This window comes from Salvia hispanica, chromosome 2 (genome assembly GCF_023119035.1).
Source record: "Salvia hispanica cultivar TCC Black 2014 chromosome 2, UniMelb_Shisp_WGS_1.0, whole genome shotgun sequence".
Taxonomy (NCBI): domain Eukaryota; kingdom Viridiplantae; phylum Streptophyta; class Magnoliopsida; order Lamiales; family Lamiaceae; genus Salvia; species Salvia hispanica.
Genome location: NC_062966.1, coordinates 8,776,313 through 8,795,390, shown reverse-complemented (window position 1 = coordinate 8,795,390; position 19,078 = coordinate 8,776,313). Strand labels below are relative to the sequence as shown.

The window sequence follows — 19,078 nt, the reverse complement described above, 5'->3', positions numbered from 1 at the left end:
GTGTGGAGGGTTGTCCCGTCCCATCCATTAGTTTTTTTTTTTATAAATTAGAAACAAATTAAATTTAATAAAAAATTCCCTTCTCCGAACATCAGTTTTTCCTTTTTATGTTTTTTCATATTTTTATCTTCCAATTCATCCCAAAATCATCTATAAAATATCACATTCATCACATTCTTACCCAAAACTATTTCTCACACTCATTTTTCTCTCTAAAAATTTTCATTTGCTTTCTAAAAATTAAATTATGCAATTTTTATTTTTAGGAATTTGTAATATAATTTTCAATTTTTTTAATAAAATTTTATACTATATAAAATGTTGTTTTATTAATTGATTTTTAAATTGAAGAAATGAAATAGTGCAAATAAAACGGTTGGGGGCGAATGGTTTAAGATGATGTCTTTTAAATAAGGCACGAAGTAAAAATATTGTGCATGCATAATCTTCTTAATTAGTGAAGGGGAGTACTCCATTTTTATTAATTTTACTTGTAGAATTTTCTTTGTTTCAATTGCATAATTATATTTACGCTTATCAATAGTCAATCAACAACAACTCGCAAAGGGCGAAGATCGTACTAGCAAGCATTTTGGAATTGTTCTCTCTTTAATTGTACCTTCTTCCAATCAAACCCTAATCAGGTTACCTCCTCTCTCCTCTCGATTCCGCAGTTGTGCATTGTATTCACGTATCAATTCATCTTGAGATCTGTTACCTGGTTTGCCGGTGATGTTTTTTTCAATTTTTATTTGTCTTTTAATATCTTCTCTGTTTTTTTTTTCTGATGGATCATTATGTTCGTTTTGCCAGTCGAAGGCGTCATGTTAGGTGCTTTAAGACGGAAAGCCGCTTCCGGCGCCTCATCTGCTTCGGTAAATTCTTACTTTTACGTGCATGTAAATATCTCAGTATGCAATTTCTCAGTGATATTCTGTTTTGCTTAATGGAAAAAGATGCTCGTGGGAACTCACTTGTGCACTTCGTGGATTAGGTTTGTGGAAAATCATTTTACAAGCTTAAGCCTGCAGGATCTGCCCCTCGGGTGAGCTCTCCAGTGGTGGAGGAGGTAATGTGATGGTTTCATTTAAATGCTAAAGAATCAGTTGTTATCATAAAAATGTGAAAATCATGCATTTATAGTCTGCTTTGATCTGTTACTCGAGTTTTGGTGTAAAAGACATTGTGTCGGATTGTTGTGAAGTGTGCTATTCAATTGGATTTAATTTTTGATTGAGATGTATTCGACTATATGTGGCAGTCACTTATATTTAAGATGTTGAACAGATAAATTGCATAAGGGGATTTGGCAATGTTCGAACTTTTTGTCACCTTCCTTCCGCTGGTATGAGTAGTTTCATTTCCTTTGCCCTCACATGGCCCAAATTACTCATTAGATGGGTTTTCACTAATTATTCATGAATCGTATTTATACAGGGCAGAGAATGTATTTGATGCCAAAAAGGTTAGTAATCCAATATTTATATACATTTACAAGATTTTCATACATTGTGTAGATTTTACTATATGATGAATGCTAAGATAAAAATGGGTTTGGCATAATAAGGCCAACTATTGAGATTAATTATAGTTTAAAATCAAACTTAAGTTTGTTTAGGCTTATTAGGTAGTATGATCGTAGAAAATTGAGTTTAGGAACCAAATGTATATTTTAGACCACAATTGTGTTGGACTTGTGAAAGCAAAGATGTCATAAATTCTAATTGCAGAACAAGCCTCAATAAACTATACTATTAACTTGATGATGGAAATTAGTTATATCATAGAGAGTGCCAGTATCCTGAAATGTATCCTCAAGATCAAGTGGTACAGTTGTCACTTGACTTCACGTCCATTGGATTTTCTGGAAAAGGCATACATTTTACGTCCTACTGAAATATTTAGGAGGAATATGTATGTTAACTTGTTTGGGAAACTTGCCTCAGATGGATATGATTTTTTGTTTTATTTGCAGGGAAGCACTAAACAGTTCCCTCAAGAATGTCAATTTGCAGAATTGGAGTAGGCCATTCAGTTCTGACAGTGGTATGGTGTTTACTTGGATGACCTTTACAGTTGCCAGTGATTATGGACAAGCTTATCATGTTTCAGATGTATGCCCTTTTCTTAGGTTTGCGGCCCAATTAGATTTGTATGAATATCAAAAGTAGGTTTTCAAACAATTATGAATTTAAGGACATAAATAATTTATCTGGGGCTAGCAAAACTAAGAATTAGAAAGGCAGGGAACTTAATGTAAATTAGTTTTGGATAAGTTATATCCTTCTATTAGTTTCTCTAGGACTCAGGCTCTGCCTTTTTAGTGGAGTTTAAGGTGTTCCCTTGGTTAGCTCATCTTTACATGCTAGATGACATTTGCTGGCTTCTTCTGCAGTGCCGGTTTCATTATATTATTTGCATTATGGCCTTTAATTTTTTGGTATCTTGTTTGCTGTTTGTATTTTTGGCCACCAAATTCCATCTATTGACTTGTATATAATTTCAGAATTAAGATTGGTTATCGCCATGTAGATTGCTGGGAGTCACATTCAATGCATTTATTTATTGTTTTATTCATTTCATGATCATGCTTGTAACTTGCTCCTTATTGATGCATAAGCAGATGGTGATGTTTTTGAAGCTGTTGTCCCTTTTATGGGTGAATCTATAACTGATGGCACTTTGGCAACATTCTTGAAAAGTATGTTTCTCTATAAATATTTATGACATCACTTTTTTTCACAAAAGTTATTGTCATCTGATGGTGAAATTTTAACTGGTTGATGTTCTGAGCAGAGCCTGGGGATAGAGTGGAAGTTGACGAGCCAATAGCTCAGATTGAAACAGACAAGGTACTCACTAATAGTGAACTCATAATAGTTCTCTACCATTTCCTGCAGCAGAATCATCATCTGCTGTCACTCCCTGGCCCCTGCTATTGATGATTCTGGATGGTAGCGTGAGTGCGTGACATTTGTTTGCATATTTATATTGTGTTGCGTATCCAGAACTAAGAGAAGCAACTTTTTATATGTGATTCTTCTCCAAGGTTCTTATCTCATATTTTCCATTTGTTTGCTCATCATTCCAGGTCACCATTGATGTCAATAGTCCTGAAGCTGGTGTGATCAAGGAGGTGCAGTTTCAAAATTTTGAATAGCACTTTATTCTCATTATCTGTTTTGTTACTTTGGGTGTTGATTATTTTTCTTATTGTCTGCTAATAGTTTGTAGCTAAGGAAGGAGACACCGTAGAACCTGGTACCAAGGTTGCTATAATATCAAAATCCGGTGAGGGTGCGACTCATGTTGCACCTTCCGATGAGAAACCATCCGAAAAATCTCCTTCTTCCCCATCACCTCCTGCGGAAGAGATAAAGGAGAAGCAAGCACCTAAAGTTGAGACAAAACCTGCTGTAGCAAAGCCCAAAGGACCTCCTCCCAAACACTCTGCTAGTGAGCCCCAGCTGCCTCCTAAAGAAAGGGAAAGACGTGTATGTCCAAAGTTTTCACGTATTTGTATGAAGCCATTATAAATTTGTGATAAGTGGAGTTTGTAACGTTATCTGCTCTGGTGCAGGTGCCTATGACGAGGCTTAGGAAACGAGTTGCCACACGATTGAAGGATTCTCAAAATACATTTGCATTGCTGACAACATTCAATGAAGTTGACATGTGAGTTTACTCAGCTCCAGGTGGTTTTAATTTCCTAAAGAAGGATATGGGTCTGTTCATATACTTGTAATTTCTGCGACCGTTGTGGTTTAGTCAATCATATTGTCCTGTTCTAGCTAAAACAAAAGTAGGTATTTTTTTTATGCTCAGCAAGAGAAATGCCCATATGAATATATGATGATGTGGCCATTACCAGTTATTTATCCTGCTGGTTACATGCTTTGTTTCAGTTTGTATCTGGACTTTGTCCAATTTTCTTATTTGTGCAAGTTTTAGTGTTTGTATTGATTTCTGAGTTCATCTTGACATTTGTATAAGCTGTTTCACCACTATCAATAGGGCTGCAATGGCTGCTCAACAATATTTGGAATATTTATCCCAGTTGCTTGATTACCCTTTTCTGGAATCTAGATTTTTTATACTACCATATACTCCAATGTCCATGCAACATATTTGACCACTAGACATTTGATTTGTTTTATATCAGGACTAATTTGATGAAACTTCGTTCTGACTACAAGGACGTATTTGCTGAAAAACATGGTGTGAAGCTGGGTTTAATGTCTGGATTTGTTAAAGTATGCTGGAATTAATATAAGTATTTATTCTTATGCATGTTTCATGTTAATTGAACTTTTTATTGTTTGTATTTCAGGCAGCAATAAGTGCTTTGCAGAAGCAGCCAATAGTGAACGCTGTTATTGATGGAGATGATATCATTTACAGAGATTATGTAGATATTAGCATAGCTGTTGGTACCCCCAAGGCAAGATACAATTTACTTAGAGATGAAACTTTGATATATTTAAATTTTGAAGTACACTGCTTGGAGTGTAACATAAATATCTATTTGCATGATGTGCATTTGAAGTAGGATTAATGGTAATATCACTTCCATGGATAGATATAGGGTTGTGGATAGACAATGCATCCTTTTCAAGTTGGATATGCCTCTCTATATTTTTACACATAATCTTGCTAGGAAGTTTTTGTTTTATGAAGCATACGAGAAAAGCCAACTTAATAGATTTGGCTTTACCTTCCCTCATATGCCTTTTGGTTACTCATGAATTTATAGGTTTTCTCAATCACTTGTTCTGAGAAATTTATATGTCATCAGGGTCTTGTTGTTCCAGTTCTTCGGAATGCTGAAAATATGAATTTTGTGGAGGTCGAGAAGGAGATTAATAACCTCGCCAAGAAAGCAAATGATGGCAGTATATCAATTGATGAGATGGCTGGGGGAACGCTTACCATATCAAATGGTGGTGTCTATGGAAGTCTTCTTAGTACTCCCATCATCAACCCTCCTCAGGTTTGTACCTCTTCTGTCTTTTAACATGTTGGTCTTCTCTAAAGTATAAGCACATATTCATTAAGTAATCGATTGTTGAAATTGTAGTCTGCTATCCTGGGGATGCACTCGATAGTGAGCCGCCCTATGGTGGTTGGAGGCAACATTGTTCCAAGACCCATGATGTACATTGCACTCACATACGACCATAGACTGATTGACGGGAGAGAGGCTGTATTCTTCTTGAGAAGAATCAAAGATGTGGTGGAAGACCCGCGTAGACTGCTGTTGGATGTATGATGCAGCTGTGGACATTGATGCATCAATGAGTTTGAGATGGGCAAAAATAAATGCACAATGTTGAAAGTTTTGCAGTTTTTGCTTATTGCTTCGTCTTTGAACAAAGATTGTCTTTCCATGTGGCCTCCCGTCTCCAAATTGGAAAAGAGATTCTCCGAACACAACCATTCACGTTTCTCCTCACTTTCGAAACCGCCATGTATACGGTGCTTGATTATTGAAAATTGGCTAAGTTGAAACATCACAATTTATTAGTACTGAAAATTGCTTAAGTTAAAAACTTCACTTTGGAAACGCCATGCACATGTTGGTGTTAGTGTATTTTTTTCACACAATTAGTGTGATGTTTAGCAATTGCCTAATTTAAATGGAACTAATAGCTAAATGAGGAAACATAAAATAAAATTATATATACATGTTGGACTTTACTAAATAACAATAATCTCTTAACAGGGGCCATAATATTAAGAAAAATGGGTATACATTACTTAGATGTAAATCGTAAAAAATAATTTCTATTTGAAAAACTAATTCTAAATTGTCTCATTTGTCTATCCAATGGAAATGCAAACTTGCAAAAGACCGTAACATAAATCATTTAGACGATAAAGAATTTATGTGTATAAGAGTAGTCAGTAAACTAATAGCAAAATAAAATAGAGTACAATCTTATAAAATGAAAACAAAAAACAGAGTATAATCATGATTTCATAAGAGCAAAGCACAGCAATTTATTTCGTATCGATATTGAAAGATCGTATTGCTAATCCTTCAAAGAGTCATACACAAATATTTACCACAAAATAAAATAACTCCTGAGTTTACCAAGTAAACTGCCAATATCATCCATATCATATCATAAGATTAAAATTAATCCTTGTTAAGATGGACCAATCAAACACAATGCACACAACAAATTAATTAATTCCGGTAATATGTTTTAGCATGCATGCTTTGAAGTGGGAGATATATATATACTTATTTATATGAAGATGTTTTGGTCAAAAGTGCATTAAATCTTAAGAAATTTTTTATAATTAATTAAGTTAGATGGGGGAATGAGTCCGAATGAGAATGGGTCATAGATACATAGAATTATGGAAATGGTCCCAAATAAGTGAAATATATATAGAAGACAAATAAAATTATGAGAAGAAAGGCCGTTGAAGATGGATGACACCATCCTTTAAAAGCATGGGGTCTTCTCTTTCAAAATTGTCTCTCGGGTTATCTTCATTGGCAGTCTCAAAGTACCTAACTTTGTATCAAATCTCACCATTTTGTTTTTGTATCCTTTTGTATCCGATGCATGGGAATGATATTGACTCCTAAACTCCATCATACTTCTTACACACACCTCCACATACATATGAAGACCTTTAAATAAAAACGATTTTCCTCTACTTGATTGAGAAGATTCATAATAGATGCATTTTCCTTGCTAACTAGATAAATACATGACCAATGTTCGCAATGTAGTTAATCTAATTGTAAATCAGTAAGGTGGTATTCGGTTTCCAAGATAAAATAATATCAAGATATAATTTAGGATTGAGTTGTGAGATTATTTTAGTCATATGGGGTTAGCTATGACTAATTATCCCATGATTTTTCATCTATGATTGAGTTGTGAGGTTGAATCTCATAAACCAAACGCACCATAAATTAATCTCGGATGCAATCTTACAAACCGAACACCCTTTAAATGTATCGCCTGTAGTGGCTGATCCAGACCACAAAATAGAGGGAGCGGAATAGTAAATGTCCCAAGATATATTCTGGAAAACATGTTTTATGTTGCTTGTATTATAAAAATTTAATTTTCACGCATTTATGAGTAGAAATTTATTTATAATATGATTTGTGATTATTATTTTAATTAATTCATAGATAATACTCCATCCGTCTGCGAATAAGAGTCTCATTTTTTTCCAACATAGTTTTTAAGAAATGTTAAGAAAGTGGGTAGAAGAAAGTTAGTGGAATATGAGTCTAACTTGTATAGTATTAGTTTTAAATGAGACGTGAGTGAAATGAGTAAGTGGAACGTAGAGCCTCTTTACCATTTATATTAATTATGAACTGAGATTCCTATTCGCGGACGGACCAAAATGAAAAAACGAGACTCCTATTCACGGACGGAGGGAATATTAAATAATTGAACAAACAGTATTTCTTCTATATTATAGACTGATGGATAGCCTCATGGTTACATAAGATCTTTCAGCCGATACGTTGTAGAAATAAGTTATCGACATTCTCAAACTAGATAGATGTTGACAATCTGTTGCAAACAGTTGTTGGTATTGATCTGAAGTCACTTCCTATCTTGGATGACTAATAATACTGAATGGATCACTAAATACTTCTTGATGGTTAAAGTACGAGGTGTGCGATTATTTTATTTCTTAATCTATATCTGCAACATTGAATATACAGTGTTGGTCATACACCTTTTAGACTTGTTAATATGTGCGGATTTGTTCGTAACCCAGTATTCATGCCATTTTAGGTAGCTTGACCAGCATACGAGAATGACTAATATTTTTCACTTATAGAATCATATCTGCTCCAGAGTTGAATGCTAAATCAATATTAACCACGATAGTAACACAAATTAGTACTCCTTAAAGACTTTAATTTAATTGGGTAAATTAAATTAACCAATCACTATTGAGATAAGATTTGTCCAAATCTTCCTCGATCCCTAGCCAAGCCTAAAAGATGGTCTTGAAAATGAGAAGAGAATCTGATCACAATATGATTGTATTGTGATTTTAAAAAATTTCGGAAATCTTGAGAATGAGAAATTTAGAATTCTCTCTCTCGTGATATTTTCTCTACTCCATGTTTAGAGGTTTGATAATTTATTGCCCATACAATAATCAAACTTTTGAGTAAGAATAAATTACTAGAAGATTTGAGGTCAAATCCAATTGGTGGACTGACGGCAGTAGCAAGCCCTCGTCTACAAAGAAAAGATCGGCATAACAAAGGTAATCTTTGATCCATAGGAGTATGCATGACTGCTTATCAAATTACGTTCTAAATTAGATACGGAGTATTAATTTTGTAAATGAATTTTCAGAAATGATCATATGAGATCCTCATGACAAGGATCTTCGAGTATCCCGAGAAAAATTACCGTGAAAAAATATATGGAATAGTATTATTTTACTTATGTCGTAAGTCCTCAATTAACAACATTTGTCAAATCTATTAAAGACCCACAACGAGGAAGCATTGATTGTTTTCTCAACATCAAGAGTCTGCACGAATATATTTTGAGCAAGCTTTTGGCATTTTGCAAGCTCGTTTACGTTTTATCAAATGCATGTGTCTTACCTAGGATCGTGATATTGTGAAAAAATAATGATTGGTTGCATAATCATGCACAATATGATAATGGTGGATGAAAGAAACACATACATAATCGTGTTCTAACAGAATCTATACAAGATTGTCTGGGATAAAATAATCGACAAAGTGAAGATGAAGAACTAATGATTTCGTATACTCCATGAATAAGATTGCAAATCTGACTTTTTTATAGTACTCCAATGAAAAAAGCACAACTTCTCGGTAGAGAAACTTACAAAACGTTGTTAGATGACTTAGTTGAGCATATATGAAAAAATCGATAATTGTAACTTAATTTTTAATTTCCGTATGTTGTTTCAGTTTCGAGTTTCGTATAATTTAGTTATCGTAATTAATATTTTTTGTTTGTTTATTTACATTTTTTAGTTTGTCATTTTTTGTATTTTTTAAAAATAATTTTGTAGTAATAAAATGTTTTAATTGTCTTTATTATAAGTAATTATATTATTATTAAAAATAATATAATAAGATATACTATAATAATTTGGTTAGAAGATTATTAATAAATCATTAAAAAATACTACTGTATATGATTAAGTTGGAAGAACAAGAGATAATATTTACAACTTGTAAATATTATCTAAGAGTACTTAATCCAAATCCAAGGGTAGCAATAGAATATTGTATGCAATAAGATAAGGAGCAACAAAATCACGAGAAAACTACTTTTGTGGCCAACTTCGAATTTCCAACCAATTTTTATTTTTAACCTCTTCTGAGGATGCCCTACACCTATTGAATTTATCTACCTCGGCTTTGCCCTTATTGCATCCCATTCATAAGTCATGAAATTTTTTTATTCAAATCAAATTAATTTACATTCCGCGGCTTTTCTTACTTCGTATATGAGAGAATTCATTCAATAAATTTCACATGTATTACCAATGTAAAAAAATCTGACATGCATTGCCTTAAACAATCAATATGGAATACCGGAGTTCAGAACAATTGATCATCCATAAAAACCAACGTCCCCATTAACCATGACTATGTTGGATCATAGGACTGTAGAATCCGTAACATTCGATCTTTCTTGAGGACCAAATGACCAACGATGTCATTACTCCAAGTCACCTTACGCAATAACAAGTGATGTAAGACACTACTCGAATTACGTAAATAACAAGTCCATCCGTCCCAAGATATTAGACCCACTTTTTTTGGGCACATGAATTTAGGAGGTGTAAGTGAAGTTGATAATAAAGTAAATTTTTATCATAAATAGAAATGGGTCAAATATGTTGGGACATCCCAAAATGGTATATGAGTCTAATATCTTAGGACGTAGTGATTACGATAGATTGAGATATTTAATAAAGTATTTCAGCAAAATAACATAAACCCTGACAAATTGGCCTGTTTCTAAAATCTGCGCATTTATATTGTAATATAATCTCCAATTTTAAAATACTTTCTGGATATTTCTTTCTTTTTCCAATAGTTTTAGAATTAAATCAAATAAAACGTACACGCCTTTGAATATTTTTTTGGAACTATACCTCCAATCAATGTACTAGTTGGTTTCAAACTCACTGAAATTCACCCATTTGTACATACACTTATTTATCTTGATACACTCATCAATCACTATGGTGAACCGGAATAAAATCTACTACAAAATCAAGGTCGAAAATAACATGTAAGTTTGAAATATCAAAAAAAATCACAAGCAATATAGATAATGTTTAAGAAACGTATTAAATATAATCAAAATCCATTGAACAAAAAGAGCATAACGTGTAAGTAAATAATGCCACACACACTTGAAATCATTGCATCCAAAATCCACCTCTCCCCTTTTTCTAGATTCCCGTGAGAAAGGTTTGTCCACATCAGCAGTCACAATCCCGGCAGCCAATGGCAGCGCTCCACCTCATCAGATAATATATCCCATGATAGAATTAATTGAGTGAATTAGATTTGGGGTTTGGGATTATGCTGCTAATTACATAATTGCCCTTTGCTACTGAACTCTAATCATTAAAAGCAAGGGCCTTTTTGGTAAAGCAAAGGAAAATAATTTGTAGTAGTACTAGAAAATAAGACATTGTGGTCCATCAGCATTCACAGAAGCCATGCTACCTTCTAATCCGGTCATCCCCATTCGCCATAAGAGGGGTGTTTTGTTGTGGACTGTAATTACAGATAACAGTCTTCCTTCATTTCTCCTTTTTTTTCAATCCCACCTCTCCCGTGACTTACTACTAAATATAAATACTCTTTAGATATTTCATTCAACTCAACTACACCACCTTTTCTCAAAGCAAACAAGTTTTGTGAATTTGAAATTGATGAGGTGAAAGCAGAGGTGTTTAGACAAGAATGTCGTCGTCTTGTTTGAGCAGAGCATACAGATTAGAGGCGCTGGACCTTGACATTATAAAATCCCCTTCTTCAACTTGTTGGATTTCCAGCTCTTCTTCGCCGTCATCAACGCTATCGGAGTCCAGCAACGCCATCTCCACGAGGAAGCCGCGCACGCCGAGGAAGAGGCCGAACCAGACCTACAATGAGGCGGCGGCAATTCTGTCCACGGCGTACCCCAAGATTTTCCCGGCTGCCAAGGCGGGGAACTCCCACGGCGGCGCATTCATGTTCGAGCCTTCGGAGCTGCTCATGCCGCTCCGCCAAGTGGACACGTTGCGGATGCTTCTCGACCTCGATCTCGAGAAGCCGGTTGACATCAAGGGGCTGAGGAAGGCGTGCTGGAGCACCCCCGAGATATCGAACTCGTCGCAGTGTGAAGACGAGGAGGAGGAGTTCGACGCGGAGTCGATTTTGGATGAGGAGATTGGGGGTGGGATTGAGAGCATAATGGGGAATCTTGAAATGGAGAATAAGGAAAATGATGCTCCTGTGAATAACACGTTTTGCTATGGATATCCGGTGGGATTGGGATTGGAATCGAGGGCGATGAGGGGAGCTGATGAGTGGTGGAAGTTCCCTTGTGTTAATGTGTTTGATGTGAATCCGAATGTTGTTGGTGGAAAGAAAAAGAAGAAAGTGGAAATCAAGAAAGTGGAAGAAACAGAGGACTCTGTTTCCCCTGAGCCGAATGCTGGGATGCTCGGCCTCAAATTGAACTATGACTGCGTCGCGCACGCTTGGTCGGATAAGCCTTGGCCATTCCCCGATGAGTCCCCGGAGTCCGACGTTCGGGTAAGTTAATGTCAATCACTTTCTGGTTTTGGTTAATATCTTAGTACACCCTTTTTTTTTCATTCATTTTGAGAAAATCGTAATAAATAATTAAAGTAGATAAATATTGTTAGTAGAGTAGTGAATAGTCTTTTCTATGGTAGTATTTGAATTTTCTGAAAAATGAAAGAATGATAATGCAGGCAAGATTAGCACAGATAGAGCTGTTTTCGGAGAAGGGGGGAGTGAGAGAGGCGAGCGTGCAGCGCTACAAGGAGAAAAGGCGGACGCGCCTCTTCTCGAAGAAAATACGATACCAAGTCCGCAAAGTCAATGCCGATCGTCGCCCTAGAATGAAGGGACGCTTTGTTAGAACGCCCACTTCATCTGATGATTAGACCTCTTTTTTCTTTCTTTTTTCTCTAATAATTATTTACAGTGGAATTGCATATATGAGTTGCAATGCCTAGTGAAGGAGTAGATGAAATTACTAGTCTTAGTTTTTCTGCTTTTTCTAAAAATTTTGGCCCCCAACTTTAGTTTGTATTCCCATTTACTACCTTAAACAAGTGTTATTCAACCAAGACATAGATTGCATTTTTCACTTATTTATGGAGTATAACATTATTCTCTTATCTTTCATTATGAGTATTCATTATTTACAGATTAGGTTAATTTGTGTTGAGGCTTTAAATTAAATAAAACTATACTCCGAAATTAAGTGTATCATCTTTCTTTTTTATCCACTATTTAATCTTATTATCCATTTATGAGTCTACAGCAGTGGTCCGAAATAACACAACTTTTTAGGGGTGGGTCATTTAGACATTCCTATATTGTCAAATTAAAATGGTTACATCTTCAATTGAAATATACGATGATGTAGTCGACCATTTTTAACATGCTACACACAACATACCCTAAAATGAGACTGATGTGAAAATTGAAAACGAACTTCATGTTTATAGTTCAGTATTAAAAAATGTAGGATGAATCAAAATTTGATTAATTTGGCAATGTGATCTTAGACATTTATTAATAGATGTATTATTGCCATATTTGAAAGAGCATGTTTTGTGGCAATTTTAGACATTATACATTTTCAACCTTGTCACTCAAACATAGAAAATAAAAAGAAACATTAATAGTCCAAAACAACGTGAGCTTGAGCTATGTAGTCAATCACTTTCTGGTAGTACAAATTCGTGATGTCGGGAGCATCTCGACCATCCAATTTCCAAATTAAGCATTAGTTTTGTTTCTTCATCACAAATTCTCATGCTCAGATGGAGCCGAGTGTGTGTAACTTTGTTCACCTATCGTTTATTTATAGCTATCTCACTTTATCATTCTTTTTTCTAGAATGACAACTTTAATGATTTTTTCTAAAATGACCAACCCTATCGTTTATATTTCCTATTTTCCACACTTGAATATATTTTGATGAAATAATACACGTCTGATTACAGTAATTAACATCATTATTCAAGTTGCTTTGTTTTCGTTCAAGGTAATAGTATATTGTAAACAATTAAACTGCTATTTTCCAAAAATGGGATACTTCTTGAAAATTTATTACAGGTCACTGGGCATAATAAACTGTAGACTGGTTAGCGGTTACCCAGAAGACAAAGATCTAGATATGGACAATAATAGTTATATAAATATGCCTAAAGCTGTAAGCTTTATAGGTGAACATCAAATATTCAGCCAACATAGTAGGGTGTAACAAAAGAATTAGAAATAACAAGATTGCCCACTATAACTAAAAAACTTCATCTGTTACTATATTAACTCATTGCTGATTTTCATCTGATAATACATGGCCGGACTCAAATATCTACAACTACAGCACAAGTCTTGAGATGCTATCTATTCACCAAAAGCAAATGACTCTTTATCTCTCTAATTGCAGAGAAACAGGCATATTGCAGAAAAATGTAATGCAAAAAAGTGTCTAATAATAATTTCAAAAAAAAGTTAAAAAAATATGGTCACATTTTCTCCTTTAATTCTGCTATTGGTACAAAAAGAACAGAGCAGTCACCTGAGTTATTACCCTTGGCTTTACCTAATCTCGAGCATGGAAGTTCAAGGAGACGTCGATGCAGTATCTCTATCCTACTCTTGATTTCACAGAGCCTTTTCATCTTGGTTTCTGATTCCAGCATACAACCCCTGCTTTTGCTATTCAGCTTCTTCTTGGCTTCTTTCGCTTTGTCTCGTAGATGCTTCAGGCTCACATCATCACCAGGATCCACACTCATCTGACAGCAGCAAATTTCAATGAAAAAGATGCCCGTGTATACTTTGGTGCAAGTCAGCATTTTATATCCATGAAAATTATATTCCATAGATGATACAGCAGAACAAGAATCAGAGATGCAGTTGTACTTTTTAGGAATAATACCTGGTTTCTGCCTGATTGTAACAATGGTTTCCGTCGCTGCTTTATCTTATTAGAATGGTTCAGCAAGTGGGTATTCCTTCTTTGAAGAATTCCTTTTGAAACCTTAGTCTTTGCTGATGCAGTATTGTTCCTCGATTGGATTTGATCCCAGACACCCTCCTTAGTATCTGATGAGGATTCCTTTTGAATACCAGGGCTAACTGGAACTTCTGCACTTCCGGTCTGTTCAAAGACATTGCTTATCAATTATTACAACTTCAGATCTAAATATGCATGCTTAATACACGTATAATGATTTCACTTAAGACATGACATATAACTGCTATTCCTTTATTAGAAAAAAACAGAAGATAAAATGGTTGTTATTTGGTTTGTATTATATCCAGTTAGACCACCTACACTAGAAGACTCAATGATTTGGCAGCCCAAATAAAGGAAAAAATTTAAGAAAGTTCAATAGAAAAAATTTTATAAACTGGGAGCTTAAACAGATACTTACTTGCTTTCTCGCTTTCAACGCCAGGTACCGTGCATTCTTGAACCATTTGTTCACCTACAAGTACAAATGCAAAAAAAAAAGCAATTATGGATCATGCATAGCCAACAGTAAATACTCTGTGCATCTACATATGTCTATTCTGATGGATCAATGTCTGGCATGTCAGTATATTGGTTGGCATAAGGATTAGTAGTCTCTTTTGCCCCTTCTTTGTGGATACTCTTATTTCCTTACAGGTATAATTTGTGACTGGCACGCAATAATACACACAATAACATAACAATTCACACATATTCAATAGTGCGATTAATTATCTTATTTCATATTTCAGACTACTTAGCAAGCTGTGATGAACTTCATGTTAGCTAGCATAAATGCATTGAAAAAATGATGAAGTCAGCAAATTTAAACAATTTTGGCAATAGATGTTGTTTATGAACGTCTGAAATTTGTATTATCTCCCTTTCATCTGTTCAAATCTAAATCTTTCCAAATATAACAAGGCATTACCTTCTCAAATTCTAGGCCTAGCTGCTTCGAAAGACTCACTCTCAAAGCTCTTTCTGGAAGTTCATTCTCAGCAAAAACAAGTCTAAGCTTCTGAAGAAAATAATAACAAACAATGAGCATACCTGGTGAATTGATCATACTTACCAAGAAAACAGAAGCAATGTTACCTCGACTGCATCATGCGGGAGTCTGAAAATTGGTCTTTTCATCTTCTCGGTCAACTGTTTCTCTTTCAAATCTGAAAGAGCTTCCACACAAAATTTGTTATCAGTTTCACCTAGAGTTATCAAAGTGCTGGCAGCATTAGTCTCCGTTGTTTTCCGCTTCTTTTTGGTGGGACCCCAGTCTTCATCTTCACTGATTTGTTCACTTTCAGTAGCATTCTTTCCGAACATTTCCTAAAGACAATGGGGCAAAATCACATGCCTGACAATATGGTTTCTGGATTTCTATATATTTATGGGAGGTAGATGAAAAATATCAAGATTTCAAATAATGTTCTCACTCATGCATGTGCTTAATGGTTGAAGACATAGATTTCAACTTGTGATTCTTCCTATCTCAATAAATAAGCAAAAGAAAATCATTCAAGAATTCAGAAAACAAACCCACATCCCCTTCAAAGAATTCAGTGAATAAATTAGTCTTCCTTATCCTCGAGATAGCAGATTTTCAGAAGATCTTGGAACTTTTTAGGTAAAAGTACATTAAGCAAGCACAAATCAATCATTATTCACCAAGAAGTATAGCTGTGTAGAGTAAATCTTGATTCCTTACATTGTATAGCTTGATATAGTCGACAGCTGCTCTCTGTCTAGGATGGGATACAACTTCACCATTCTGGATCTCATCAGAATCTCCTCCAATTAACTCCAGAGTTTCATCAAAAGATCTATTGCTTCTAACTTCAAATCTTCCATCTTCATCCTCAAGCGAGCCCAGGAAACTGGAACTACACCGAGAAGCATCAGATTCAGATGTAGACATATTGCCACTGCAACTGCATTCATTTCTATCTGGATCATAGTCATCATCTTCAGAATCATCGGATGGCCATTCCTCTTCTTGAAATAACACAGAATTTGCACCATCAGGTAATGCAGCTTCGTCCTTGAAAACATCCTGTTATAATTCAAGATGGCACTGTATCAAACTATGGACAATGCTTGTGTAAATATCTATGCGACTAGTTATAGAACATCCTACTTGCCAACTACTATCCAGGGGAAAATGAGTCCCAAGGTGAGCATTTGTTGCTTCCAGTATCTCTGTCTTCTTCTTACAAAATTTGCAAAACCACCCTTCATCCCCTGGAGGAACTGGCAACATGGCTAACTTCACATGTAGTTCACAAAGAAATAGAGTTTTGGCATATGCTACTGTAAAGGTACAAAATCCAACCTATTGATTAATCTACATTAAACAATAAAAATATAGCTCACTATTTTCTGTAGACAATGGAGGATCCATGCACTCTTGGTGAAAAGCACGGTTGCATGTCCCATCACAAAGAATAATGTCATTATCTGGGAGCTCTTCACGCAACTTACATTTGGCACAGATTATCTGAGCATAAAAAAATAAGAAAGCCATGAATCTTGTGAAAGAAAAATGCTATGTAGGAACACATATAAAGGATTTTGCTAAAGAGATTATTTACTTCCAAATATGACAAAGAGTAACTATATATGCTTAATGGATTATGGTTCGGCAGTCAAGAGATCAGTTGCTAAACACATATGAACATCATATATCCCGTCAAATTATATGAAGAGAGAAAAGGGGGAGCTGACATGTTCATGGTGCATAGATCCATCAGGAGCAACTGCTGCATCATTTATACGCCCATCCGAACTTAGCAAATCCAATTGATGAATGGCTTCACGAATCCCAAGTTTGCACTTCAATATCTGCTGTTCAGCTCTTTGTAGTTCTTTCTCTGGTTTAATCTTTTCTCGGCTGGAAGGAAAAGGTCACTTCATGTAAGTAGAATGCAGCACGTTCCAATGAGAACAATATGAGATAAAAAAAATATAGTCTGATGGAATTGATCCTGAACAAATTTAAGCCGCAGCTGACTTTTCCCACGAAGGAAACCAATTTTACATCCAAATCAATACAAAAACAATGTTTAAGCAGTACACTATCCACTCTTGAACTATCACCCAAACCTTCTCCAACTTAAAACTACTCACCCTAAGGCTAACATAATAGTTTGATTGCAGGATATACAGCAACACATAAAGAACTGCATCCACAAGTAGGCAGCTTAGATAAAAAACAAAGGGGCGTGATTATATACCTCTGACCTTTCCAACCTTCTGCTGAGTATGCATCAATTAGGTTCTGCTCCAGTTTCACTTTTATTAATAGGTATCTTGTCCGCCTTTGCAAGCGAGAAGCTTCGTCAAGCTCCACATTGTTTTTTTTCTTCTTTTTCCTTCTCTTTGACTTCCGTGAGTTCGCATCTTTATCATTGGCCTTATTAGCATTAGTAGATTTATCTTTCAGACCACCGAAAGATGGTTGCTTCTTGAAGGTTTTGGTCCTATTGAAAATGGTTTTCTTGACAACCTTTCTCCTCTTGAAGCTCACATTTCCATCATCTTTTCCTGAGCTCTTGCTTTTACACTTAGATAAGGATGAGTGAACCTTGATGCCGGATTTTATTTCTCGTGCTTTTCTTTTAGATTTTGAGGAGTGGCCCTTGTTTTGGGGTTTTAGTTCTCGTTTCAAGCTTTCCAAAGTTCTTTCATCATCTTCTACATTCGACTTCTTACGAGTTGTTTTGGCCGCCCCGGGCATACTGAATATACGATATGAAGTATCAGCATCAAACCTGAGAATATATACAAAGATAAACAGACATGAGCAAGATCAATCAAACAAGTAGACTTCACCTTCAGTTAATCGTACCAAAGGAAAAACAGACATGAGTAAGATCGATATAAACTTCATCATCAGAATACAGGAAGCAGAAAACTATTTTACAATAAATATATCCAATTCTTGGCAAAAACCCCATTACCCCCAATTCAGTAGCTACAACACGATCACTTAGACAATGACCTACTCTGGATTAACAATCAAATTCTAATAATTTGATCAGGCACACAGAATTTAAATCACCTTCGATATCATCATACAGAGAAAGAAACGCACAGCAATTCAACAAACTCCGAAAAAAATTATTCTAGATTTCCATCCAAAATGCTCAAGATAATAAATAGTCATGTTCAAACAGCTAGTGGAGCAGGAAATAATAGGTCACCTCAGAAAAAAACCAGAGAATGAGAGATCTGCAAAAGCGAGCGGAGGCTCATGCAATGACCGGTGCCGGTAACATACAATTCAACCAATACTGGATAACTATTGAGAGACGACTACGAGAAATCTTAAATCATAGAATTGATAAACTGATTGATTTGATGTGCATTAGGGAAAGTGTATTGAAATATTTGAATATAGTTGAATCTGGTGCAGAGAAAACAAGTCGCCGGCGCTATGAAAGTTCACGGCCAGCCAACCGTCTTTTATTTTGCGTGTTCAAACGAAGCTTTTTATCAAGTTAAAGTGTAACATTACTACTTAATTAAGTATCATAACAGAGAATTGAAGGGTTAATGGATTTCAAATAATCCACTAAATAGAATTAGGGCAGTAGTCAAATTTGTTACTAGGATAGGACAGATCTCTCTGCGCATTATATTTCTTTGCAACATTTTAAGAGATCTAATTATTTAATTTTTAAAACAATAGAATAAATATATAATTTTTAAAATTTTAAAAAAATTTTAAAAAATTCGGGTAATTTGGCTGTACCCGACGATAACCCAAAAATTCTATACCCGCACCTGGTCCCGAAACCCAA

At 35.2% G+C, this 19,078-nt stretch overlaps 3 protein-coding genes across 5 annotated transcripts; 2 read left to right on the top strand and 1 right to left on the bottom strand.

Moving 5' to 3' along the window:
- Positions 1-516: 516 nt before the first annotated feature.
- On the top strand, positions 517-5,563 carry LOC125205331 (dihydrolipoyllysine-residue succinyltransferase component of 2-oxoglutarate dehydrogenase complex 2, mitochondrial-like). 2 transcript variants are annotated; one of them, XM_048104197.1, is made up of 15 exons: positions 517-644; positions 814-875; positions 995-1,069; positions 1,288-1,345; positions 1,438-1,465; positions 1,976-2,046; positions 2,624-2,701; positions 2,797-2,852; positions 3,092-3,136; positions 3,228-3,494; positions 3,581-3,675; positions 4,163-4,253; positions 4,331-4,441; positions 4,796-4,990; positions 5,078-5,563. In XM_048104197.1, the coding sequence occupies exons 2-15, from the start codon at positions 825-827 to the stop codon at positions 5,267-5,269; spliced, it is 1,413 nt and encodes a 470-aa protein (XP_047960154.1). In that variant the 5' UTR covers positions 517-644; positions 814-824; the 3' UTR covers positions 5,270-5,563. The 2 variants fall into 2 exon arrangements, with proteins under 2 accessions (XP_047960154.1, XP_047960155.1); XM_048104198.1 differs by having other exon boundaries at positions 600-729.
- A 5,218-nt stretch (positions 5,564-10,781) lies between these two features.
- On the top strand, positions 10,782-12,423 carry LOC125204373 (protein CHLOROPLAST IMPORT APPARATUS 2-like). The gene is made up of 2 exons (XM_048103024.1): positions 10,782-11,809; positions 11,992-12,423. The coding sequence occupies exons 1-2, from the start codon at positions 10,973-10,975 to the stop codon at positions 12,184-12,186; spliced, it is 1,032 nt and encodes a 343-aa protein (XP_047958981.1). The 5' UTR covers positions 10,782-10,972; the 3' UTR covers positions 12,187-12,423.
- A 1,125-nt stretch (positions 12,424-13,548) lies between these two features.
- On the bottom strand, positions 13,549-18,774 carry LOC125208086 (pathogenesis-related homeodomain protein-like). Of its 2 annotated transcripts, none has more exons than XM_048107644.1 (11): positions 18,479-18,774; positions 17,510-18,046; positions 17,001-17,166; positions 16,650-16,773; positions 16,414-16,526; positions 15,985-16,329; positions 15,375-15,605; positions 15,208-15,297; positions 14,698-14,751; positions 14,199-14,420; positions 13,549-14,055 (listed from the first exon to the last, which is right to left on the bottom strand). In XM_048107644.1, the coding sequence occupies exons 2-11, from the start codon at positions 18,010-18,012 to the stop codon at positions 13,783-13,785; spliced, it is 2,121 nt and encodes a 706-aa protein (XP_047963601.1). In that variant the 5' UTR covers positions 18,013-18,046; positions 18,479-18,774; the 3' UTR covers positions 13,549-13,782. The 2 variants fall into 2 exon arrangements, with proteins under 2 accessions (XP_047963601.1, XP_047963602.1); XM_048107645.1 differs by having other exon boundaries at positions 16,414-16,517.
- Positions 18,775-19,078: the final 304 nt, after the last annotated feature.